The sequence below is a fragment of the Enhydra lutris genome, unplaced genomic scaffold (assembly GCF_002288905.1).
Source record: "Enhydra lutris kenyoni isolate GAN:26980312 unplaced genomic scaffold, ASM228890v2 scaffoldscaffold11, whole genome shotgun sequence".
NCBI classification, from domain to species: domain Eukaryota; kingdom Metazoa; phylum Chordata; class Mammalia; order Carnivora; family Mustelidae; genus Enhydra; species Enhydra lutris.
In genome coordinates, this window is record NW_019154095.1 from 23,580,238 (window position 1) to 23,608,178 (window position 27,941).

The 27,941-nt window shown below is 34.2% G+C and overlaps 1 protein-coding gene across 1 annotated transcript in view; it reads left to right on the forward strand.

The window, feature by feature from the left end:
* Nucleotides 1-27,941, forward strand: part of LOC111144599 (mitochondrial calcium uptake family member 3) — a 125,463-nt gene that overhangs the window by 76,306 nt on the left and 21,216 nt on the right. The window contains exons 5-11 of the mRNA XM_022498976.1: nt 216-263; nt 3,399-3,481; nt 6,091-6,162; nt 9,271-9,309; nt 18,085-18,180; nt 24,350-24,450; nt 24,936-25,107. Of these exons, the coding sequence (XP_022354684.1) occupies nt 216-263; nt 3,399-3,481; nt 6,091-6,162; nt 9,271-9,309; nt 18,085-18,180; nt 24,350-24,450; nt 24,936-25,107 (611 nt within the window). The remainder of the gene's footprint in view (nt 1-215; nt 264-3,398; nt 3,482-6,090; nt 6,163-9,270; nt 9,310-18,084; nt 18,181-24,349; nt 24,451-24,935; nt 25,108-27,941) is intronic.

Here is a 27,941-nt window from a genome sequence, read left to right on the forward strand (position 1 = left end):
TCTACAGAAGCATTGTGAAACAAATTAAAATTAGTTTTGTTGCTTCTTTTGCTGTGATTTTTTTAATAGTTTAGTCTTGTTTAAAACAATACTTAGCATGTTCTTTAAAATGGTAAGTTCCTTATTAATGTTACTTATTGTTACTGTAAGAATAATATTTTGCTTGATAAAGTAATATTTTATATATAGCATTACTAATACTATTTTTCTTCTAGGTGTGATTTCTTACACAGAGTATCTTTTTCTTTTATGTATTTTAACAAGTAAGTGTACTCATTAAGTCTACTCTTGGATACAGTTTTCTTTTTAAATCAGAATCTTGGAAAACAAATCTTAGATTCTCTTAATTTTGAAAATCACTTTAGGTTTATCCACGGTTATTTTGCAAAACTCATGTCTAAATGTTATCAGCAAATGCTAATAAGCATAGCACTATCAAGAATGAAAGACATAAATGTTTTTATGACATATGGTATAATAATAAAATGCTCAGAAATTATACATTTTATATCATATATCATTCCTTTTGGTTTACTTGAAAGCCTAAAGTTCAGGTCATTTAGGGATTTGTAAATTTCCTGCTACACTCGTTGAAATCACCTGTTTCTTAAGACTAGTGTGAAAGAATGAGTCTCCTAACTAATGAGTGTATCACAATACCCACCGTATGTCCTGAAACAGCTTTGTTATTCTCTGCCTCTCATATGCAGCAATTTTTATGAAATATATGAAAGGCTTACTAATGATTTCAGTTAAATTTTAATGCATTTAATGCAGGAACTTACCTGCTATTTTTCACTGTGCTCCAGCCACCTGGCTTTTCTGTTCCTTGAATTCTCACCTCAGGAATTTGTACTTTCTGCTCCCTCTGCCATCAGCGCTCTTTCCTCAAGATCCTCGTGATAATAAACATTATTTAGGTTTCATTTGAATGTGTAATGTGAACACTTCTTGACTATCCTCCCTAAAATATCTCCTTCCCTTACCTCTCCCTTTTTATCCCTTTACCATGTTTTATTTTCTTCATAGCACTTAAAACTACTTGAAAGTATTTGTTTATTGGTTTATGTGTTTTTGTCTGTCTCGCCATACTTGAATGCAAGGTCCATGATGGCAAAGATTTTCTCTTTTTTGTCCATTTCTGTATCAAGAACAGTGTCTAGCACATGGTGGCCTCTCAAAAACTAGTTGGTGAACGAGTAAAAAAAATAAATGAAAGAATATTGCTAGAGGGATTTCTGCTTGTGGGGATTTGTGGAGATGTCTGGAAATAATAATTATCAGTGAAACTCTGTCATTAGAAACAAGTCATAAAATTCCTTGTATTTCTATGATCAGAGAATTGAGGGCCATTGTGTTATTCTGACTTTAGTAATGAAGGATGTTATGTTGGAATTCTGTCACAGGAAGTTTGGGGGATATACATGTGTGCATATAAATTTTGAAAATTATCATCCTTTCTTTTTCCTTGTATTTTTTTCCTGCTGGACTCAAAATGAAATTAAAATGTTGGTGCTGAAGAACAAGAAGTGTTATGCAGTTAGTAATACAAGCATCTGAGATTGTTCCAGACTGGAAGCCATTATGATTCAAATCTAGTCAATGATAAATACTCCATGAAAATTAGAGGAGTGCCAAGGAGTGTCTCAGATACTTGTGAAAGAGTTATATTGTTAGCTATAGAAAACCTTCGGTTGCAAAACTGTGAGTTTGAAATACCTGAACTGGCAGAGTGACAGCTGAGAATATAATAGAACTGGTTAGGAAAGCCACTTGTTGAGATGGGACAGGGTGTGGGTAAGAGTGTAGGAAAAAAACACATGGTGGTTTTGCTTACATGATAAGGTAGGATCTTTGGATGCAGTGAATCTTCCTTTGGAGTTCAGGACCTATTTTAGAAACTTCTGGGAATTTGAATTGAAAACTTGTGGGTATATTTTAGATTAGAACCAAGAGAAATGTTGAAAACAGAGCTGGCAGGAAGTGGGCTAGGGAATCTGCCTTACTTGTCTATGGTTCTCTCCTCTTTGCTATTTATTATTTTAATTTCATTTTCCCTTCCAAACAGTGAGGACTTCTTTTCATTGTGTATTTTCAAGATCATTTTAAAGCTTAAAGCTTAGTTGTTAGAGATGATGAAATTTTTTATTTCTTTCTCAACTGAATGCTAATGAAAGTAAGTTTCAGTTCGTAAACTGTATGCCAGAAATGAGCTTGCCTAGAAGACTGGCTTCTGTTTCCATTATTTTCAGAGACAGCTATTACTGGTTAAGAAAGTAGGGTTATGTGCTTCTCTTTTGCTAGCTTCAAGATTTTACGGCAGATAATGCCATATGTATCTGTGGGAGGCCCCTTTTCAAAACTTTTTGCCAGTCATCTCAAAAGAAAGGGTCAGAGGGGCACCTAGGTGTACCAGTCTGTTAAGCTACTGACTCTTGGTTTGGGCTCAGGTCATGATCTCTCGGGGTCTTGAGATCCAGTCCCGCATTAGGCGCTGCACTCAGTGTGGGGTCCAATTGAGATTCCCCCTTTCCCTCCCCCTCTACCATCCACCCCTCATGTGCACGTGTGCACCTGTGTGTGAGTGTGTGTGTGTGTGTGTGTGTGTGTGTGTGTGCGTGTGTGCGTGCGCTTCCCCCCACCCCAAATAAATGAATGGATGAAATCTTAAAAAATGAGAGGGTCAGTTTCTCAAAGGCATTGTGCACTGAGCTCCTCTTTGAAGGACCTGTTCAAGTTTTCTTCTGTTGAGGTTTTCTTTATGCTTTTGAAGGGAAAAAGGAATTGAACCTTAAAGCCATTCATAGTGTGTAAAAGTGTTTCTTTCTCAGAAAAGCAATTGGTCCTTGTAATTTAGGGAAATTCAGAAATATTCAAGCCTAATTTTTATATTTCTGCTTTTGAAGCTTCTGGAAGTTTAAACCCGATATGTAATCTCTTGTGCTTGACATTTATTTTCATAGTTCATTTCCATTCTGATTTTACTAAGAATCAGGATTGGTCTACTGTGTCGTATTTTTATTTTTTTTCTTTTGTTCTAAGTATTGAACATGTGTGATGATTTGATATTTTCCTTTTAATCCTGACAGACTTGGGATAACAAAAAGAAGTGTTAATTTTCGGAAGTTAAGGTAGTTAAATTATACTGTCTGCTGCGCAACTGGTGTCAGACAAATACTTGTAAAGTGTATTTTTAGTTTTGTTACTAAGTTTGCTAATACATGAAGCAGAAATATGTACACATATATAGCTTTTATTATATTTCATTGATAGTAATGTGCTGCTTTTAATTTCTTGGTCAAAGAAAGTATTTTTGTACAGAGTATAATTAACTATTTACAACGGCACTTTAAAAACATTTTCCTACTTCACAAGTACTTTTCTGTTCTTTCTGGCAGAGCCACATGCAGGTTTTAGAATAGCTTTCAACATGTTTGACACTGATGGCAATGAGATGGTGGATAAAAAGGAGTTTTTGGTGGTATGTATATTATATGCTGCACTTCATCAATAAATATTTCTTATTTATATCCTTATGTTTTTGCATTATTTGGAATAACATAGGAGGAAGAGTGAAAAATTTATGCTTTCACTTTAATTTGATAAAGAAGTATAGTGTCATGTACTTTAAATAATTTTTATATTATAAAGATACAAATGGTATTCATTATAGAAAGATGATTGTAGTTGTTTACATGTCTTTTGAATATTTGAAGTGAGTCAAATATTTTCCACTGATGGATAACAAGCAGCCCAGAGGTGTGCTCAGTTATGCTCAGTTATGCTCAGACCCCATCGTATCAGCCCCCAGCCACAGCTCTTTCTCACAGGAACTTCCCTTCCTTCTCATGATAGGATCCGTGATTTTTCTTTCTGCCTTTCTCTTCTACTCATGACTACCTTATATTCCATTCTTGTCCTCATTTTGCTATTCCCTTCATTGGTCATTGAACAAGGGCTGATCTAAAGTGAGGAGAATTAAGATTGTTGTTAGGTATGTGCCTTCGGTCTTTCTCCCCTGACTCATGTAGCTTGGTGCCGGTTCGGCAACATCATCAGATGCTCATTCATCTTGCCATTCTCCCTTCCAGAATTGTCCTGTTTCTTTCTACCCATGGATCCTGCACCTGTGGCAAAATGCCTATTCTAATTTTTTTCTCCAAAGTAAAGATCCTTACAGTAACAAGTTCTACCCGTAACATTTATGTTCAGCTCTGTATTTACCTATATTTCCTAGTTAAAAGGAGAGATGGCATATAAATAACCATTTTATTTTCTATTTTTCTTTGTAACAAGCAATTAAAAATCCCTCTCAAAACCTCTTAAACAACTTAGTATTTTCCCCAGAGGCTGCAATATGGAAGAGAAATGATAAAATCATTCTTTTTCTATGGTAGAAAAGGGAAGAGACAAAAATCCTTGTCATAATCAGTAGGTATTCAAAAGGAACCAAGCAGACTAATTACTGGGATCTATCAGATGGCTTATTCTAACACCCAAGTAGCCCTTGCCTGGGGATAGTCCCTGAGCCACACCACAGGAACCTGAAACCGTGAAGGACCCATCATTCGAGTGCTTTTCAGGATGATGGGGAGGTGCGAGTTTTCAGTTTCACTGTAAAGATAGACATATGTTCCTAACACTCTAAAATAAACAGATTTCATTTAATTTAGTTTTGTTTTGATAGCATAAAACTGTATTTTAGGATTTTCAGAATGGGCCTAGTAATCTAAATAATTTTTAATAAATTTTCTGTGGCAACACTGTCATGTTCTACCCCATCAACTAAAAGAACAACTTTTGGAACTCAGTGCACTGAAATGTGTCTGTATAGATGTCCTTTGTCTGTTTCTGGAGATGGGAGGTAAAAATGTTCACATAGAACTTGTTTCTCTTCTCTGCTTTTACAAAGGCTGCTCTTTGCAGTGGCTGTACTGCTGCCTCATAAGTGATGTTTTTTGTTTGTTGTTTATATTTGTTTGTAAACAGCAAAGAATTCCTGAAAGCAGGAGGTGGAGTCGATCTGACTTCCTTCTAGAGATCTAGATTCTAGAGAATCTAAAATTATTCTCGTGCCTTCTTATAAAATGATTATAAATAACCCTTGCTAAAAATTCTTTTCACTAAGAAAAAGTGTGAAAATAAATGTATTTGTTAACAAAATCATTCAGACTTTGTACTGTATTTGTGTTATTACATATCTTGGGAGGTAAAACATTTTATTTGACTTTCAAGTATTGCCTTAGAGAATGAAATGAAGACTTAAGATAGCTGTTCAAATTATACAGCCAAGAACAATGACTCCCCAGACAGCTGTGATAGAGGTAGGATTCGGCTTCCATTTGTAAAATGGGATTTTGAAGAGTAAATAATACACTGAAAATAGAGCTGACATCTCTTGAGCGGTTACTGTGTGACAGGCAATGTGCTGAGTAACTATCTGTAATATTTACCCTGCATAGCATTCTTACAAGACCTGGTGATTGTACCTCCATAAAGCTGGAGAAGAAAAAATGTTCCTCTAAAGTAAGGAATTATTTCCATGTTCCGGATATGGAAAACAATCCCTCGGATAATTAGAGTTACTTGCCCAAGGGGTTATATGCAGAGCCCATGCTTTCATCACAGTGTGCAGTTACCTGAAAGGGACCTTAGAGGGCATCCTCATTTCATATATGAGTAAATTGGAGCCTCATGAGGGATGTGTGACCTGCCCATCATCATAAAATTAGTATGTGACAGAAGATGGGCTCACACCCAGAGTCCCTGAATTCTCTTCCAGTGTTCTTTCTACCCCAGTAGGCTTCATCTCTTTTATTTGTGCATCACAGACTCCCTGTCTTTATGTCTTAAAGATAAAATAAAGCTATAATTTTGTATGTTTAACTGAACCAACAGGCTGCCAGTAGCAAAGTGCGTGTTTTCTTTTTATTAGGAAAAAAAAAATGGTATCAGAAAATGTATCTGTAGTAGTTTTACTCTTCTTCGTAGATGAAGCTAATTTGTTTTTAGAATGTACCTAGCACAGAGTGGTAAGTAGGTACCCAGAAACTCACTGGATATTTGATTCTTGATCACTTTCTCTTTCAGCTTCAAGAGATATTCAGGAAAAAAAATGAAAAGAGAGAAACAAAGGGAGATGAAGAAAAGCGTGCAATGCTGGTAAGAATAATTTATAGTAGTTTAAGGTGGGTTTTTTAGCTGAGAATTATTTTATTCATGTTGAAAAACAATAATTAAAGTCTATAACTGGAGCTATCCCTTTTAGGAAAACTTTCTAAAGTTCTTATGTAGAAAATTTGCTTCAGATTTCTATGCATCTGTATCAATATTATATCAAATATTGATATTAAACATCTGTGTCCATAATCCCACTCATTATATCATTTTCATCCATATTGTTGTTATCCATGAGATTTGAAGGGTATATCATATAATAGATGAACACAGATCATTATGCATGAAAAAATTTAAAGGTGAATTGCAAAGATTTAATTATACATGTGAGTGAATTTAGTGGCACTATAGCCGTGTGAATGTTGAAGCAAAAACAAGGAATATTATGTTTTTTTTGAATTCTTAGAAATATAGGCTCTTCTCAGATGAGTAATGTTTTCAACTTATTCTGAAGGTAGAGTTAAGCAACATTTCCGTCTATTTTCCTACCAGTTTTCTTTTTGTTTATCCCACATATTATCCCAGGTTTATATAATAAAAATAACAAACAGGTTCTGAGATCTTACTCTGAGGGACTGTAGTAGATGCTTTGCATGCATTTTCTCATTTAATCTGCCAATAGTTCTCTTATTATCTGTAATTATGGCAAAGCCAAGATTGGAGTCCATGGCTAGGCCACTCCCAAACTATACTTTTACCCACTATAGCATATTTTTTAATCTGGTACTTGGATAGCAGAAACTCAGTTTTGTTGAGATATAAATGTAACTGTTTCCTTTGCAAATTAGTGACCCTGTGCAGTACTTTAGTTGATCTACTTAGAATTCAAATAATTCAGCATTGCAATATTTTTTTATTATTTTCATTGTTATAAGGATATGTATTAGGTTTTTTAAAAACTTAGGTTATAAACCTGTAGCAGATGGTGCCATATTCAATTCCAATAGATGAAGGGTGTATTTTTATTTATATTAATAAATCAGATTATCAGAATATGAAATACCTATTATTTCATAGTATATTTGGCTGTGATATAATTATTAATATTTATTGAGCCACCCTCAATATTCTAATTTGACAAAGCTTATGGAGGACACTCTTAAAAAATCAAAGAGCTGATATAATGTTAGCCAGGAATTAAAAGGAGCATTATGAATTCTCTAACTTAGGTCTCATGGTTTTTAAATTATAATCAATAAATCCCTTAGGAATTAGCCCCATAAATGCCATTTTTTTAGAATATTAGCAAATAACACTAGAGAATTAAATAACTTCATAAATTTTATTTTCTGTAGATAGCATATTGAAAGAGTAAGCAATTGTTTTAATTTTGATCAATTAAACTGGATGGACAAGTTGTTAATAAAATATTATTTAGGAGGTTGAACTATGTTTATTAATCTTTTGATATACCTCAGTGATAGAATAGATCATGTTTCAATGGCTAGAAGTCTCTCTTTTTTTTTTAATTTGAGCATGGTTGAAAACTGTTTTATTTATTTGTTTATTTATATTACTTCTAGGAAAGGACTTGTGGATCTTCCAAGAAAAACACAATACTATTTTAATCATTAGCATTTACTAAAATACATAAGTCAGGTAACAAAGGGAGAGAGGAAAGGGAGAAATGATAGCAGACAACCCACACTGGGAGAAATTAGTGTCAGCACAAAGCTTGACTCTGAGCTTTATTGCAGCCCAAGTAAAGTTAATGCTGATTTAATGCAAGTAGCTCATAATAGTAATATAGTAAAACCTCATTAACCTTGGGTTAATTAGCAAAAGTCTTTCTGAATTATGAAACTTAAATTCTATCAGCATACCCTAAATTGTATAATTTCATATGCATACAGGTCAGTGCCACATTCTCTAGCAAATATATGGAGAAGGAGACTTGTTTTAAAGAACAGATAAAAAGAATTTACAAGCAATATATTGTATAACTTGCTTATATGTAAAGAAATGCTTACTAGAGTCATTGGTCTAAAGTACCTCATAGGTATTTATCTTAGAGTTTAATTGGTGCTCCTGAAATTTATTTACATAATTTAGCTATCAAAACTGTTCCTTAAAGCTATTCAGAAATAATCTTCAGTATACCTCTGAACTAAATAAACAGCATTCTAAGACAGTATAGCTCTTTACAAATATTTGTTACTATGTTTAACAATAGTGATGATTGGTGGTAATTTATTGTTAATTGTTGCCACATTTTAAATAATGCAAATCTGAACTGATGTGATTTTTGAGTTCTTAAGCCATTGAAATTTAGTATATAGTAAAAATACATTGATTACATTAGAGAGACAGTATAACAGACTTAGGAGCCAGGTTTTCAACATCTGAATCTTAGCTCTATCATTTATCATGTGGGCGACATTGAACAGGTCTCTACCCTGCCTGTGCCTCAGTTTCTTCATTTGTACAATGGGGATAAATAGTAGTAATGACCACATATGATTGTTAGGGAATTAAATGACCTAAAACATGTAGCCACTTCACAGTATATGCTTCAGAAGGCAAGAAGGGAACATAACATTTCTTGAGACACTCTGTGCTATATTCATTATAAATGTTACTCCCATTTAGTCATGATTTCTGCCAGGTAAGTATCATACCATTTACAGATGAGAAAGCCATCTTAGAGAAGTTCATTAACTTGCCTAAGATCCCAGCACTAACAGAACAGAACAAGATTCCACTCCAGATCTCTCATACCATTTTCACTGCCATGCTGCTATATCCAGATTTTCCCCTTAACCCATAGAGAATTGCTGAAGCATGTCTAAATAAAACCGTGTACTTCAGAGGAATGTTTTACTCAAAGCAGTAGTTGATCAGAAAGTTAAAATGAAAATGGTTGAAATAAGCACAGATTCTTTTAATATTTAATTATATGAGATTTGAAAAACTTTGCTACTCATCTTTAACATTTATCCCACTTGTATTGTGTGTGTGCTCTATATAGAATGTAGCATAATGATTTGCCCTTCCTAATTGATTATTTTGTCGTCTTTTTCTTTTTTTCTTTTGCTATACTTGGGTTCATTCTGAAATGTGACACTTCATTTGGCCCTTTGTGCTCTATGTCAGCGTCTTCAACTTTATGGATACCATTCTCCTACTAATAGTGTATGTACAATACTTTAAATGTTCTTTATGTAAATAGCCCTCACCTGTTATACTTGATAATGTTATTTCTTTATATACAGCTATATATGCTATTGAGAATGTTTAGGAATTTATTGGATATAATAAGGTGCAGCCAAGCCAAAATTTTCTATTTCCTTCCTAGATTTATGAGAAGACTAAAATTTACAGAGCTGTTGTGTATCTTTAACTTTAGACTAAACTAAGGAAAAGCTGAGTGAATAACCACCAAAAGCTCTGGTAAAATAATGAAAACTTTATATTTTTCAGCAGTATTTGAAGAGTTAAATACAAATTATGGAGCAGATTCTTAGGCTATGCTCCTGCAGAACACAGGTATTTTAAGACCTAGATCTCTCCATCTGATACAGTCTTTTCTCAACCCTAATAAAGAGAATATTAATAGAAAGACTTTTCTTAGTCATTAGTATTCTGCAAAATTTTTCTAAAACTTTTGATGCCTGCCTACTGCCTGTGGTCTATTCAGAAGTCTGGTATGATACCTGATACATTTAATATATCAGTGTATCATGTTATTTCTCAAAGAGGATTATGATTTTCAGACTCTTCTTTTCTTGAAGAAGTTGAGAGTTCCTGCAAATATCTTCCAGATATTCTTATGCTAAGCTTTCTTCTTCTTTCCTCCCTCCTTGAAAGTCAGAGCTTGTTGGTTAGCCCAGCTACTAAACAACAGAGAATAGGCCATGGCCCCTTTTGAATGTAAACATGTGCAGTTCATTTAATTTACCCAAGGATCTTTAGAAGGATCTTTCAAATTATAGAAACTCCCCCTGAGAGGAGCCCTTGAATTCAGGTTTACTGACACAGTATCCTGCTTGAAAGTGTTATAGTCATAAGTGTGCAACTCTGAAGTAGGTGTGCTGTCTCCTGTGTTGGAGAGTTGATCAAAATTCCATACTATAAAAATTAACTCTCTTCTAGATTTGAACATACATTGAAGGGTGATTCAGCATAAGATAAACCCAAGGTATCTTCCTTCAGTCCTAATGAATGGACCTAGAACAGGTTAGAGAATAAGCCAAGTCCATGGGACCCTTATGACTAATTGTTTTGATAACTTACAAGTAACATTAAATTTTTACTACAAAATTCGCTACTGTTTTCCATTAAATAAAGTCTGGCATTGTCTTAAAAATATTAATGTTCCTCTTTTAATCATTTCAAAAATTTCTAAGAATGTATAAAGTAAATCTCACAGATTATAATACCATATGCCCTCTGAAACTTAATAAATGTTAATAATACTTGTGACTTTATTACTTATTCTTCTAATCTCCTGTGTCATTGCATGAGCCATTTTTCCAACTGTGGCATTTTGTATTTTTCCTTTAAACTCAAATAATTTTCATGTAGATGATTATGTGGTATTTAAAAATACACATTCCAGAGTACTATCATTAAAAGGAAATAGGTACTAACTTAGCGCTAGTTTAAGTTACATATAGAAATTGCAGTCACTCAGAGAGTGAGAGAATGATATTAAGAAACAGATTTAAATTGCCTGTTTCACTTATATTATGCTTACTTATTTAATAGTAGAGTAAATATATGATTTTACATTTTATTGTGGTAATTTTTAAGTTTTTATTATTTAACTGAAGACATTTTTCCATCTCAGAATATAAAAATGCATATTTTAAAGTGGTGTAACTTGATGTCATTTTTATCCACAGTCTTATTAAATGGATTGCATGACTTTTCAACTCCCTTAGGTTTTAGTTGATTATATAAAATGCTTTTTTTTTCCTCTAATAGAAAAAATTTTTGCTCAGAAAGGAATAATCATTTTCAAAAAAAATGCAAGCAAACAAGAGAAATTTGTTGAAAATTAGAAAAAAGTTCAGTTGGCCTGAAATTTAAATAGAATACTGTGATGTACATATTGGACAAATATATTAGTACAGTGTTACGAATTAACTGGTGGTTATGTGCTAGCTTCCGAAATTGTAGACCTCCTGGAGTGCCAAAGTACCTAATGTGAATGCAGTACGTGGAGCTGAGTATAACCTAAGATTCTACCTTTAGGAAAAAGTTCCTTCAGGAACAACAGGGACCCTCCTAACTTTGACTCCAGAGAGATTCTATGGCCTCTGTAAAAACCTGTTAGAAAATTTAATCACTCTTACAGTAGATTCTGCCTGTCTTATGTCAGATTATCTCTAGCTACAGTATAAGGTTGAACATTCTCCTTCATATCCATGAAGATAGTTACCTTATAGCCTTTTCTGTTCTAAATAACCATGATTCTTTCCATATTTCTCATATATTCAGCTCTTGATTATCTCGCCACAGGAATGAAAACAAATATAAAGAATTCAAAAGAACAAATAGTGCAAAGTCAAGTATATTTTATTTTGAAATGTCCTATATGATTTTTTTAAGTTTTTTAAAGATTATTTTAATTACCCGAATTCCATTGTAGTCAGAAATGTGCCAGTTTTTATACAGTTTTTGATATGTGTTAAGACTTGTTTTATGGGCTAAAACAACATCTGTGTTTGAAAAGAATGTGTATTCTCCAACTGGGATACAGCGTTATATTATATATATAAGACCAAACATGTTAATATGTGTTTTAAACCTCTATCATTATTAATATTTTTGTCAGCTTGATATATTAATTAGTATGTTAAATTGTACATTACAATGATAGACTTGTTAATTACTTGTCATTCTGTTATTTTTAAGTTTTATATATTTTGAAGCATTGTTATTACCTGCTATAAGAATATACATTTCTTAAATCTTTTTAGTGAATTGATTCTTCCCTTATATACTATCCTTAGCTCTCTAGAAATGTTTTTGCCTAAAAATCAATATAGTTGTCAAAATAAATATACCAACTTTATTTTTATTAATATTTTGTATTATTTTCTATTTAGTTTTATTTTCTACTCTTTAGTAAGGGTGAAACTTTCCCCTATTTTTAAAATGCACTTTTTAGTTCAGGAATTTACTGCAACTAAAATATAAATAAAAAATTAACAATAAAAGTTTAAACCTCATATAGATCAATGAATAAAACATTGCCATACCCCCAAATGCCCCTTCCTAGGTCTTTCTAATCATAATCCCTCTCCTCCAAAAGATAACCACAATCATGACTTCTATGTAAAGCACTTCTTTGCTTTGTTTTGTGGTTTTACCACCTACTTAATGCATCCTCAGATATATATATATATCTTTTTTTTTTTTTTAAGATTTTATTTATTTATTTGAGAGAAAGAGTGAGCAAGAGAGAACACAAGCCAGGGGGAGAGGCAGAGGAAGAAGGAGAAGCAGACTCCCCACATAGGAGGGACCCGAAGGCAGACACCCAACCGACTGAGCTATCCATGCACCCCAACAATATAGTTTTAGACATTTTTGTGCTTTATATGATTGGGATCATATTAAATGAGTTTTTCTCTTCTTACTTCTTTAACACAACCATCATGATTGTCTGTTTCATCCGCACTTTTATTGCTATAAGCAGCAGTTCTCAAACATTGTTTTCTCAGGATCCCTTTACGTTATTGAAAAGTTAGAGAGGGCTAAAAGAGCTTTTGTTTATGTTGGTTATATCTTTATTTGCCATAGTAGAAATTAAAACTAAGAAATTTAAAAGTATTAATCCATTTAAAAATAATAAACTCACAAGTTAAACGTATTTTATGAAAAATAAACAATGTATTTCACATTCTTCGGGAATCTCTGTAATATCTGATTTAACAGAGGACAGCTGGGTTCTCATAGATGCTTCTGCAACAAATAACTACCAGTTATTTCCCTTGAAGTGACAGGCTCACTTGGTTCATTTTCAGAAAAATGGCCACCAAATAGCAAAGTCTGAATAACTGCTTTCTCTAGATATTGTTCTTTCAAGTAAAAATGGCAGCTCACGAAAGAATTGACTAGTTCACCTTGCAGCACAAACCCTTGCACAAAGGCTTTTTCTCGAGACAACCATTGTACTTCAGAAGTGCTTTACGCATGCTTCTAGTTTCATCACACTGAAAATTAAAAAGGTGTGTGCTCAAAGATTAATTTTAAAAAATTGTAAGTTTTATTCTTCAGCAAGTGCATTCTTTTTTTCTTTTTAAGATTTTATTTATTTATTTGACAGACAGAGGCCACAAGTAGGCAGAGAGGCAGGCAGAGAGAGAAGAAGGGAAGCAGGCTCCCCACTGAGCAGAGAGCCGAGGTGGGCTCCATCCCAGGACCCTGGGATCATGACCTGAGCCGAAGGCAGAGGCTTTAACCCACTGAGCCACCCAGGCACCCCTCAGCAAGTGCATTCTTAAGTGAATTTTTTGTTTTTTTAATGTGAGTGTATATGGAACTGAAGAATCTAATGACTTTGGTCTTTGGTGCCACTGCTGTCATCATACTAAGGCACCAGCAGTTTTACCCACCATTGCTGTTATACTGTCACTCAACACAGTACCAGAGGCAAATAATGTCTTTATGATGTTTTTAAAAAGATATAACTGTTTTATATTTTGTCCAGCTTTTTCGGTTATTCTCAATGAGAAGGTTGGTGCTGTCATTAATAGCATTAATAGAAGCCTGGCATATCTTTTTCAGTCTCTGTCCTTATATCTTGACATGTCTTTTTTTTTTTTTTAAGATTTTATTTATTTATTTGACAGAGAGATCACAGGTAGGCAGAGAGGCAGGCAGAGAGAGAGGGAGAAGCAGGCCCCCCGCTGAACAGGGAGCCCAACGCGGGGCTCGATTCCAGGATCCTGAGATCATGACCTGAGCCGAAGGCAGAGGCTCAACCCACTGAGCCACCCAGGCGCCCTTGACATGTCTTTTTAAAAAACATATAATTTGTGTATTTTATTTGTTCTTTTTTATGTTTGTTGATAATTTCTACCTTTTAATTTGACAGATTCAGTCACTTTACATTACTGTGATTATTAAATTATTTGGATTTATTTTAGCCATTCTATATATTTTTCTCCTGTCTTACCTTCCTTTTGAATTAATTAAGGTTTGTTTTTATTCTTTTATTTTCTTCTCTATTAGTTTAGAAGACACCATATTTCTGTATCTTGTATAGTTATTCTTGAAATCTTAATAAGTATACTTAAAATAATGAAATCTTTTTTTTAAAGATTTTTATTTATTTATTTGACAGAGAGAGAGAGATAGTGAGAGAGGAAACACAAGCAGGGGGAGTGGGAGAGGGAGAAGCAGGCTTCCCACTGTGCAGGGAGCCCGATGCGGGGTTCTGTCCCAGGACCCTGGGATCATGACCTGAGCTAAGGGCAGACGCTTAATGACTGAACCACTGAGATGCCCCAAAATAATGAAGTCTTATTAGATAGGCTATATTGTCACCTCTTCCTTAAAAATAGTCTTAACAGTGCTTTGAAGGCTTTCATTCCCCTCCTGGCATGGATACTTGAGTTTATACAGTGTTTGTTTTTGTCTTTTTTTTTAAATCCCATAAATTAGATTTCTTAAATATATACCATCAGTATTAGTTTAGAATTACTTACATATTTGCCCTTTCTTAATGTCCTTTTTAATCTCATTCTCTCCTAACTCTTAAAATCTTAATCTCAGAAAGTATATTCTCAAGTGAGGATCTTTCCGGAATTATCTTCGTTTTTCCCTTATTTTTTCCCAGTTGTACTGAGATATAATTGACATATAACACTGTATCGGTTTAAGGTGTATAATTGCTGAGTGATTTTCACAAAATTTTCACAAAATCACAAAGCCTATTTCACAATAAGTTTAGTTGACCTCTATCACCTCAGATAGTTACAAATTATTTTTCTCATGATGAACACTTTCAAGATCTACTCTCAGCAACTTCCATAACCATAGTCACCATGCTGTACCTTACTTATATCCCCAGGACTTATTTATCTTACAACTGAAAGTTTGTACCTTTTAACTGTCTTCATCCACCCCCTTCCCACCTGCCTCTAGCAACTACCAATCTGTTCTGTTTCTATGAATTCATTTTTTTTTATCTTTTTTTGTCAATGCTTTTATTTGGGAAGATAATTTTACTATATTTATAATTGTAGGTTGACATTTATTCTCAGCAAATTATATCACTCCAGGCTCCTGGCTCCTATTATTGAAATTGAAAGGTCAGCTCTGAGTCCAATTATTATTTTATAGTTAATCTTGTTTTTCTTTGTACTACTTTTAAGATTCTGTTTGCATTTGGTGTTCTGCAGTTTTACTATAGCGTATCTCTGTTTTTGGTGCGGGGGGGCAAAAAATGTGTCAAGCTTACAGAATACAGTACATTTGGGACATCATTTTGCCTGTGCCATCCATTTTTGAAGATCTTCTGAACTATTTATGTCTTCTTTAACCTTTTTTAATAAAAGTCTACACCTACCTTAACATTCTAGTAAAGAGGCCTAAAGCTCATATAGTAATCAAAGACCCTGAGAAGACTTCACGAAGTCATTGTAAATTTTCCTGCATTTACGTATCAGAGCATCATAGTATTCATTTCATAGCCATCACAGTGCTCAGTGAGTGATACTTGGGCATTCCCTTCTCAGTCTTTCCTTAGTCTGTAGGCGTATATTCTGGTTTTGTATTTGTGTTACATTTCTTGCTGTAAAATCTATTCTGATTTTCATTGCTACTTTAAGTTTATTTTAAATATTGTGTTATATATTTCTGATATTAAAGTTTTCTACTAGTTTTACATGTTCTGAAATTTTACCCCCAATTCCATCATCCAAGCCATTAAAAAATTAAATACTGGCTCCTGAACAGATACATATTTAGGAATCTATGACTATGCCAAGAAAATCACTGATACGTGAGCTTTATTCCCTTAATACGAAGAAGGACAATAGTTGCTGTGAGAATATTGTTCCTTTTCTCAGACTGCCTAGATTAAACAATATTTATCAGCAGTTGTAACAATTCAGTTATATATTCTATCATAATTTAATCTTTGGGGCTAATGTTGACTGTGAAAGCTTTCTGCAGGAAGGACTATTAAGCTGTTATGTTCTAAATAAGATTTTTTTAATTGAAAAAAGTAGTATATGATCCTGATAGATAAATATACATTCTTAAAATATTTTAAAATATAGGAAAGCAAAAAGAAGAAAATAAAACCTGTCCTAATCTAACCAGAGATAATCAGTATGTCCAAATATATTTACTTCTTTTGTAAGCTCAGAAAATATATTTTTATATACAGAGATCCATATCAACGTAGTTTGTCAAACTACTTTTATCCCTTAATATGTTGTGAACCTCCTTCTGATGTCATCAGTGTTGGTGTGTGTACGTATGTGAGTTTGTGTGTGAGTGGTGATGGTGACCAGTGTTGGAAGAAGGAAGGAGGCATTGCTTCACGAAGTGAATCGTCATTCCTCTTACCCTTCAATAACAGTGTAGTCAGCGGGGTTTTCTAGTTGGACAGGTTTAACAACCCCTTTCTTTATCATATACTGACCTTTTCAGTTACAGTAAAAAATGTATCCAAATTGAAAATATTGAGATAATATTTGCAGAGTATTTAATCTAGCTAACATTTATTGAGGTTCTACCATTCTTATATAAAAAATGAACTTTGGTCTAAATTCAGCTAATTTTATTTGGCTTAAAACTGCTTAGTTCAAGCTTGTTTTGTTTCTAGAGGGGGTGTTGAGTGGATTCTCTAACATATTGCTGCATTTACACTGATGGTAATAAGTATGTCTATGTTTATAAAAGTGATTCCTGATAAATAATACTTTGTTATTAAGATTTTATTAAAATATGAGCAATAGGCAGTGTTTTTCTAATTAATAATAATGAATTAAAGCTTAGTTTTTTGAAATAACTCCCGAACACATTATAATTCTGTTAGTGGCAACAGACTTAAAAATTAACACACACAGAAATAAAAGTTCTCCTCATCATTAGTCACTCACTCCTCCGTACATGGTGCAGCATTTTCTTCCCACAATAACCAAAATACAAAGCCTCAGAACCAGTGAAATCTTCCCTGATAAATCTTGACGGAAACTGCATTTAATTATGTTTGTTTACAGAGACCCAAATTAAGCTTGTAGTTCTATGTTTTCACATGAAGATTAGACTGCCCTTCTTAATTGTGATCTCATCTTCTTCAATTAGCCAATTCTGAGACAGAAGCTGGTGTTCCATCCTTGCAAAGGGTTAGAAAATACCTTATCTATTCACAAGAGACATACCTAGCAAACTTCTGAGTAGCTTTGAGTAGTTTAGCCTAAACTGGTGTATTTCTTTTTGACAAGTTTTAGATTAATTTAAATTTTATGTCTCTACATATGAATGTGGTCATTTTCTTTGATGCACTGACGCGATGTACATTGGCCAGTAATAATTGATTTTTAAATGAAGCATGATTTTTATAGGTTGCTACAAAATGACCAAAACACTGTCCAAATGAATTTACTTCACATAAGGTGTGAATAAAATTTTTATTTCGTACTTTCTTGGAAGTTATGCATGTTGCAGTAGATAGCATGGGGGAGGGTTGAGGAATGTGATTCTTTTGGACAAAGCCACATTGTACGTGGAAATAGTGGTTATATACCATTACACCCTTGAAAATACCCTGGGTTTACCAGCAACGTGTAATATAATACTGTTGTGCACAGCAGAAAACAAAACAGGTAAGCTAATGTGTTTTCTTTTCAAGGTTGGCTAGAAGAGACTTAAAAGTGTATAAATTATCATTCTTTGTGACTGTTCTTTAGATTTCAGATGTACTTCTTAAAACTTCTACAGGTACTTAAAACAGATGCTGAGGAACTTGTCTCCAGAAGCTATTGGGATACACTGAGACGTAATACAAGCCAAGCACTCTTTTCAGACCTCGCAGAGGTATAACTAAACCTCAACCAGGACCTTGTACTACTTGCCATTTTGTTAAACTAGTCTTCGTTTCATTTTAGAGTTACAATGATGAAACCAAAAATAATTTTATATTTTCCGTTCTCTTCAGTAAAGCAATAGTTTCTATATGTGAATGGTATATTTGAGTATGTCAGCTGTGCTGGCAGGGGCGGCCAGGTGACCTGTAACAGTCTATGTTAAGTCAACTTGCTTGTTGTAGAAAACATGACTTTCCAACTTAACTAAAAAGAAATATCGCTCATTTTTTTTTTAAGATTTTATTTATTTATTTGACAGAGAGATCACAAGCAGGCAGAGAGGCAGGCAGAGAGAGAGGAGGAAGCAGGCTCCCTCCTGAGCACAGAGCCCCATGCGGGGCTCGATCCCAGGACGCTGGGACCATGACCTGAGCCCAAAGCAGAGGCTTTAACCCACTGAACCACCCAGGCACCCTGAAATATCGCTCTTTTTAATATAAGGATCACTTTCAGGAAACTTGAGAATACTATTTTACAGCTTCACTGAATCTTTTAACCTTATAATTTTGCCGTGTTACATGAAGTGCTGAAGCTTTTAACTTGGTAAAAGACAGCTAGGGTTTTAGAGTTATGGTAGATTCAAACATTAAATTTCCTAATATTACTCTTGTGTAGTTTACCAAGTGTGAGCAAGGGAGGTAAGGTAGGAACAGTCCGTCAAGGAAGGGAGGAATATTTTAACTTGACGTTGTTCTGGGTTGCCAGCACATAGAACATTAAGAACAGACTGACAGTTACTCATTTTTGGTTTTGAATTCCATAGAGACACGCGCCTTATTGCTGCACTCGGGTGGGCTGCTCCCCTGTCCACTCAGCATGCTGTTCTTACTAGGGATTTGTCATTTCATTTCAGGTTTTTTTTTTGTTTTGTTTTGTTTTGTTTTTAGGGATTTGTCATTTTAAAAGATGGACTATGCCTTCAACATTAAACACGATTTCAGATATTATGAGTTTTTAAGAACCTTACTATCAGTCTTACCACAAAGAACTTTTCAGTATATACTAAGATACTTTTCATTATTTTTCTCTTTAAAGCTGGCTTCTCATTTCTTTTTTCTAAAGTTGGCTTTTTAAAATTACACCTAAAAATATCTGAGAAGTAAACTGGAATCAGGTGTGAATTCTGTTATCCGTTTGTAGTGTTACTCACTTGGCACCTCTAGACTGGGACAGATACTTGGAAATGTTAATTTTGTCAGTTGTTTTCAATTTTAAAATCCCAAAACAAAGCATTTTGCCCTTTCTCCAGTTTACCTCTGATGTGTAAATACAATGTAATTATGACCAGTAATTAACTTTTGAAAATTACCTTTTAAATTTGAACCATTTTTTTTTTAAGATTTTATTTATTTGATAGAGATCACAAGTAGGCAGAGAAGCAGGCAGAGAGAGAGGGGGAAGCAGGCTCCCTCTGAGCAGAGAGCCCGATGCGGGCTCCATCCCAGGACTCCGGGATCATGACCTGAGCCAAAGGCAGAGGCTTTAACCCACTGAGCCACCCAGGCGCCCTTTGAACCATTTTTTAGTCAGCAAGTGATAATAGATGTTTCGTGTAAGGTACCTCAGGCGTACTTAATTCTGTAATCACTTAATGCAGGCACATAGTAATCAGTGCCTAAAAATAAGAGCAAATGAGGACATTGGCCCAAGAGTCCTACAAACCGGCTGAGACCTAGCTTCAAACTAACAGTCATGTCACTGCTCTCTCTCCATCCTAGACTGTCCACTTCAACATCCAGCCTGTCTTTAATCTAATTTCAGTCTGCTAGAAATACTCCAATTAGACACAATCCACTAATTTGACGTTGAATTTAATTCAAATCTTGGGAGGTTTAATATCAGAAGACCAGTTAGCTCTTACATACACTTAGAGATAATATGGTATGCATAAGACCTTCTGAAGAGGTAAACTCTGTCAGAGGTATGCGGGAGCTGGTTTTTATGGCTTCCTAGAGTTAATTCTGTACATCTTTTCCCACCTCAACATCTGTGACATCCCGTTGGTACTTGAGAGTGGCCCTGATAGAAGTATTAATACCATAGAAACTGGCAAACACTACAAATCAGGCTTTTTTTTCCCCTAAAGATCTAATTTACTAGCATACCATTGGCTGTAATCAATCCACATTATAATCATAATCTACTAAATCAATTAATGAATTCATTCAAACATCATGAAAGTAAATCTGATAGAAGGAAGAAGAAAACAAAACTTTTATTGTGTTCTGAAATAAAATAATTATTTGGGGATTATCTCTTATTACCCTCCCACATTAGACAGGATAATTGAGAATTAACTTTAATTAAGTTACAATTCATTGAAATTCCTTATAGGTTACTACTGATGCCACCATAGCATTGTTTATATAAGTATTTCAGGACTCAAATTTGTTCAGAAAGAAAGCTTAGAAATAGATTTGATTTCCCTCCCTCCTGCCCCTTGAATAGAGCTTGATGTGATTATCCCATCATATCAATAAAAATATGTTGAAAGTTATCTTAAAAATCATAACATTTTTATATACTTTTAATTCCATTCAAACTTACTTAACTATTTTATTTTTGATGAAATCATTTAAAGTAATTTTTAATCACAACAAAGATAAGGGCCTTTCATGTAAATGGACCATTGGGATTCTTTTGTGGCTTTTCTTTGCTTTGTTATGAAAAACCTGAATTCATTTTATTTTAACAATGGGCACAAGAATCAAAGGGATAAAGTCTCTATTTTTGTCCCAACTCCCCTGTGATTTAAGTTATATAACACTGTTAGGATACTAAGGACACTGGTATGGTTTTCAGTGACTCCCAACAGTGCTCTGTTTCATTGAATGGGGGAGAAAAGTTTTCACCATTTCCATTTTCTCTTTTTTTTTTTCTCTAATGTCAAACTGTTACTTATGCCTCTGTGGGTCTGGATTATCTGGATAAGTGCAACCTAAGTCTAATAAGATTTTGATGATGAAAGACTGTAAATGAAGATCTGCTCTGCTCAGTGGGCATGAGAAAAGCTGGAAGAATGAGGTCATTATTGAAAACCTGTATAAAACAAAGCCATCTCATTTTGCTGTGTTAGGTTTTGAGGTAAAAGACATCACAGCACTAAGGGAAAACGTTTCATAATTATGTTAGCTGAGTTCACTAACTTTCGATGTTCCTATGACCTCTCATGAAGGCATATTTTTTCCAGATCTATATAACATATGTGTAGTTCCAGTTAACAAAAAGGAAGTAAAAGTGTACCATGTAAAACTTTTTTTTTTTGCATTAAGCTTCAACATTATTATCTTCTCTGACTTGTCTAGTCCTTTTTCAACTTCTTGAAATATATTGATTTGACAAAAATAAGTAATAATATTTGTTGAGTGTTTAAAATATGCCAGTTATAATACTAAATGATTTACATGTGTTACCTGATCCTTACTTAAGGTAGGTACTGTTGGGTGATAATATCCTCAGAGAGATTAACTTCTCCCCAGGTCACTTAACAAATAAGGAAAAAGTCAAGATTCAAAGCCAGGAAGCTTACTCTTGAGCTCAGTCATCTTACGTGCTCACCACCCCCATAGCTTATTTGTGAAGTCAGCAACTTTATCTAAAACACCATGGCCCCTCTTCTGATCAACTCTCTCTCTCCTCCATGTTCCAGTCCTCTAGCTTCCAGATGGATACCCCAGTTCCTACTGTTGACTGCTGATTTGGTAGAACCTCCACTCCTGTGCTCCATTTAGGCATGCCTTCTCAAATATTTCTCCCCCAACTTACTGAAGCTATTCCATGGATAATAATGGATTAGACTTGATCATACACAATCACAAAAGAATGTTTATAATTAACATGAGATATCTCCTTTTCCCCCCAAAGGTCTTAATGCTGTATTCCAGAGCATCTTGTGACTGCCAATAATAATATTTGTATGCTTCATTTACACTCATACTCTAATTTTATCTTCAAAATTAATAGGTTTATGCCTATTTTACAGATAAGGAAGCTAAAGGTAAAAAAATTCCATGAACTCAGGTCTTCTGATTTTAAATCCTCTCCTTACAGCAGTCTGCCTCCTCAACATAAAGCTACTGGTGAAAGTAATAGTGCCTTCTGAGCACTACTGAAAATTATCCTAGTCTCTTGTCACATACGGAGCCCTGAAAGGCTGGTACCACTGGTATTATTCAACATCCATTATAAGCTTGTTCAGGAAGGCATATTTAAAAGATAATATGTGACACCTGGCTTCCAGGTTGTGTTATTTTCTCCTTGGCAATCAGATCTTTTTTTTTTTTTTTTTAAGATTTTATTTATTTGACAGAAATCACAAGTAGGCAGAGAGGCAGGCAGAGAGAGAGGAGGAAGCAGGCTCCCCGCGGAGCAGAGAGCCCGATGCGGGGCTCGATCCCAGGACCCCGAGATCATGACCCGAGCCGAAGGCAGAGGCTTTAACCCACTGAGCCACCCAGGCACTCCGGCAATCAGATCTTTGAAGAAAGTTGGAGATCTTATAGGGAATATATATGAACTTCTAAGTTATTCCAACTCCTGAAAATACTTGGGAGTTGTCAGCAAACTAAGTAGAGCTCTTTCAAACCAATTTTAAGAACATTATAGGCTAGAGATTACTTAGGAAAATCCAACCCCCCAAAAAACTTAAGTAAGACTACACAACTTACTAAGGAATTTCAGTAATTATACGTTCAAGTAGAAGATACCGTACATGTTGGAGGTTTTGAGAGAGACCTGAGTAATCAAAGTAGCAAAGAGACCACTTGAAAACAGAGATTAAAAGGAAGGTAGGGGGGGGGAAAGACCAGTCACAAGACGTAGTCTTTATAACGCCAAACTTGTCATTAGAAGTTAATATTTGGTCTAGGGAGAAGGGAAATAAAGATCCAACAAAAGTTATGAAGGATAAAATATCTGTCTTTATGAAATATTGGAAAGAGTTTATAAGGAATCAAAAAGTATGTGGAAGATGGGTAAGATAACACAACTTATCCTTTGTAGAGAAGTATATACTCTTTATTTCTTGTGTTTTCTATGAAACAGAATCCTGGCCAAGAAGTAATATTTCAGATATATACCTCTGGATGGACATTTACAGCTAATATTTTTTTAAATACAGAAAAATGTTAGTTATAATTTAGCCCCTTTTTTTTTTCCTTACATTTCCCAGGATTACATATGGGAGAGTAAAATCATTTGAATTTTATGATTTTTGTACCTGAGTTTATAATGAGTTATAATGTATGTATAATGAGATATGAGTTAATGGTCAAGTGAGGAAGGAAGGCCAAGTGAGGAAGGAAATGAGGAAAGAAGCGGAGGAAGAGAAATGGAAGGAGAGGGAGGAAGAAGAAAAGGAAATCTATATAGTCACATTAAAGGAAAGGACTATTTTCATAGACCATTAAGCGTTGTAAGGACTAGACTAAAGTGATTTTAAGAATACCCTTGTTGGAATTTGAAGGAAAAAGTCCTCTGGAATTAATCTCTTATCCATTCAAAAAATAATTTTAAGAATTTTCTTTAAAAAAAAATTATAGATTATGTAAATTCCAAAAGAATGGTACTATAGTTTCTCTTCCAAAATATAGTAATTCTATTTAAAGTATCATAAATATGGAATTTAGTAGGAAAGTATCATACTCAAAGGAAACTATTTTGTGAAGGTTAAGACCATTCTTTTGTCAGCCCCATATATTTCATATACCTGAAGAATTTACATCTTTTGAACATCCTTTTAAAAAATTGATTTTTTTAGGTTAATAAAATCCAAACTTAAGGACTTAAAAAAAAATTTAGGTGATTACTAAAAGATTTCAACAATTTTAGATAACTTAAAACAAGTATTCTATATGCATAATTTGAGGTTGAAAACTTCCTAAAATATAGTCATATCTTTAAAGTTTTTTAGGATAAAGATCAATTTCAGTCATATTTCTATTTTCAAACATTGAACTTCATTTTAACAGTAATGGCATTTATTAATACGGTCTTATGCTTTTCATTCTAATGTTAATATATTCATGTTCTTGGTATTTATATGTTGATAAAATTCTTTGAGGGATATTGGGTATCCCTGTTGTTTACTGCCGCTAACCTTTAAATTGTGATTTTTTAAGCGTGCTGATGACATTACAAGTTTAGTAACAGATACTACACTTCTTGTACACTTTTTTGGAAAGAAAGGAAAAGCTGAACTCAACTTTGAAGATTTTTATAGGTGAGCTTAACTTTATGTTTGTTTTCAAAGATGTTAACATGCTAAGTTGAGAAAGGTCTTTAGCAATCATCTGTTTCAGAAATACTCGTCTCTTCACTGATTCCATCCTAGCTGAAGACACTCTAACAAACAAGCACTTTCATCAGTACGTACATACTAGTTGATAAGTGTAATGGGAAGTTACTGAATGATGTGAAATGCCTGATATTGAGATTGATTATTTCTTGTATATACCTATATATTCCTAAGGAAGTATATTACCAACTCCTTTGTCGCAGTAAGCCACAGTGATAAGCATGGATATAGTGTCCTCTGTAGTAAACACAAGGCACCACACTATTCTTTTAAGTCTCATCACTACCCTGCAAGGTGTTTTGTTTCCGCCATTTTACAGATGAGGAAGCCAGAGCCCTGCGAGGCTAAGTATCACCTGTTGTCATCACTCTTCATTTATCTTATTCATTCTTTCTATATTTTTGTCATAGATTCATGGATAACCTACAAACAGAAGTCCTAGAAATAGAATTCCTTTCTTACTCTAATGGGATGAACACTATCAGTGAAGAAGATTTTGCTCATATTCTTTTACGATATACAAATGTGGAAAATACAGCAGTATTTTTGGAAAATGTGCGTTACAGTATACCTGAAGAAAAGGTATCTAATCTCTCATATCTATTTTATTACATATGGTATTATCTTGTAATTATATAGGTCTATAGAACATGTTGTTTCTTAGTTTTTTTTCTCCTCCCTGATTAGTAGATATTTGGGATATATTTCATTATTGTTTCATCGATGTCCTAGGTGCTCTGGCTAAATTTTTAAAATTGATTAAAATTCTGGGTAGAGATCTATGTTTTTCTTAGATAAGCTGAAAAACTTTTAAGGTTATTAGCAGTTACATTCAAATTATGAATATCATTTTTGAAGAGAATTCTGCTGAGATACATGCTTTGACTACTACATAAACATCCCCTCATATAAAAGTTTATATTGACATCATTTCAATCACACTTTATTCTGTAATATCCTTAATAAAAGGTCATTTAAAGACAGCCATTGATGAGTGAGTGATCTTATCAGCAAGTGAAGTGAGGGTTTTCAAAGAGTTTGGATGGCATGAATGGTTAAGAACCGGGGACAACTGATTGTCTATTTGTTTAGCAGCAAATGTGTTGTCAGCAGTTCTGAGCAGTTGCATTACCTAGTGGTATTTGAATGCATCGTTGCAACTAAATAGAACTGGTGTTTCAAGTACCCCTCCAAGCATGAGACGTTTTGGATATATTGCCTTCTATGTGTGTTTAGAGAAGGATCAAGTTAATCTATCCAAGAGAAACTTGCAAATAGTTTGACTTTGTTTAAAATGGATACACTGTGACTGTGCTAACAATTCCCCAGGTCCCCTAACGAATGAGAAGAAAAGACCTGATGCATTTGGCCATTAGTTTATGTAATCTCTCTCAGGGGACTTTTATCTGTTTTACATGATAAGCTGAATTTTTTTCAATTCATAGACACTTCCCTAAAAATAAATATTAGAAATTGTACTACTTCGCCAAGCTGCTAGGATATTATTTAGGGCCTAAATGAATCTGCTTTTCTTTTTCTTTTAACAAATGGAAACACAGAAATCTGTAACTCAGTTCAGTTCCAGGGTGAAGAGTGTATGGGAACTCTGTGTACTATTTTTGCAACTATTTTTAATATCTAAAATTATTTGAAAATAGTTTTCTTTATTTATATATAAACCTTTCTTTTATATATATACATGTGTATATATATATATATATATATATATATATATATATATATGTGAACCTTTATATATAAACCTTTCTTTTAGGTTAAATTTAGTTTCTGAAAATGTATAACTGATAGAAGTATCTTAAGCACTACACATCATTACAGTTAAAAAAAGGAAAATTTGGTGAATGAACCAGCATCAACTCTCGTGATTTTTCTTTGTTTGTTTTGGTATTACTTCATCAATCCTTAGAACCTACTTCCAGACGTTGGCATCTTTCTTTTAGGTAAAGGGAAGCGGAGTACCTCAGATACGTAGACACTTGCCCAAGGAATCAAACCCACGACTGTAAGCCAGTGATCTTCCTCCAACATCCTACTCATATCTTTCCCTTGCTTTTGCTTCATATTCCCTCTCCAAAAACAATAATAAGTATAGCTACTTGGATGGCACTTTACATTTTCTAAAATCCTTTCATTTCCATTCATGCATCTAGCAGATAGATATTAGTCATCTGCCATTTACAAGACCTTATTCTAGTTACTGTAGATAAAGTGACAAGATAAGCAAAATCCTTGTCTCGTAGAAATACTTCTTAGTGGAGAGACAATAAACAAGTAAACAAAAAATAAATAGATGGTATATTTTCAGATAATGATAAATATTATGAAGAGAAACAAAAGTCATGGGGACTGGAAAGGAAGCTGGACTGTCAGGGAAACATTCTCTGAACAGGTAGCTTTTGAGAAAAGATGGTGAGGAATGACCTATGCAAAAATCTGGATGAAGAACATTCCAGGGAGAGGAAACAGCAAATACCAAGGGCTTGGAGGCAGAAAAAGCTGAGTTTATTTGAGAAATTCCAAAAAAGGGTAAAAAAATAAGTCAATAGGAAAATAGTAGGAGATGAAGAAAAGACAGATATGGGTTAGATCTTACAGGACCCTGTAGGCCAAGGTAAGGAATTGAGATTTTCTTCTAATAGTGGTTCTAAGAATGATGGGAAGCTACTATAGTATTTAAACTATATCAGCAAGCTACCCACCTCCTATTTTTGTAAATAATGTTTAATTGGAGGATAGTCACACTCATTCTTTGAATGTACAGTCTGTGAATGGTATTGTGCCTTAGTAGAGCAGGTACAACACAGACCATCTTCCGTACACAAATGAAAATAATTAGCCCCAGACCTTTTATAGAGAAAGTGTGCTAACCTTGCTGTAGAACACAGTGAATGTACATTCATCCATCAAGTATTTTTGCAGCAAGTATTAACTGTCCGCTTTGACACCCAAATATGATCTGACCCATGTGCCAGATATGATCTGATTCTGTTTCAAAGAGCATCATGGCTGGTCTGTTGAGAATAGACTTTAGCTGGCCCACCTTTGAAAAAAAGAGACAAGTTAGGATGTTGTCACAGGAGTTCAGAGAAGAGACCAGCATAGCTTGCACCAGGGTGAACGTAGGGAAAGGTGGTCAGATATTTGGGTCATTTGAAGAGTAGAGTTGGCCGAACTGGCTGCTGGATTAGATTTCAATGTGAAGGGAAAAGAGGAATCAAGAATTCCTAGGGTTTGGGCCTGAACCACACTGTGAAACAGTGATGCCATTCACTGAGCTAATAAGCAAGACTGCAAGTTTGGGGTTAGGAAAGAATCGACAGTTTAATTTCGGACAGCTTAAGTTTGAGATTCCTGTGAGGTATCTAAATGAAGAAATTACACAGGCAGTTGGATAT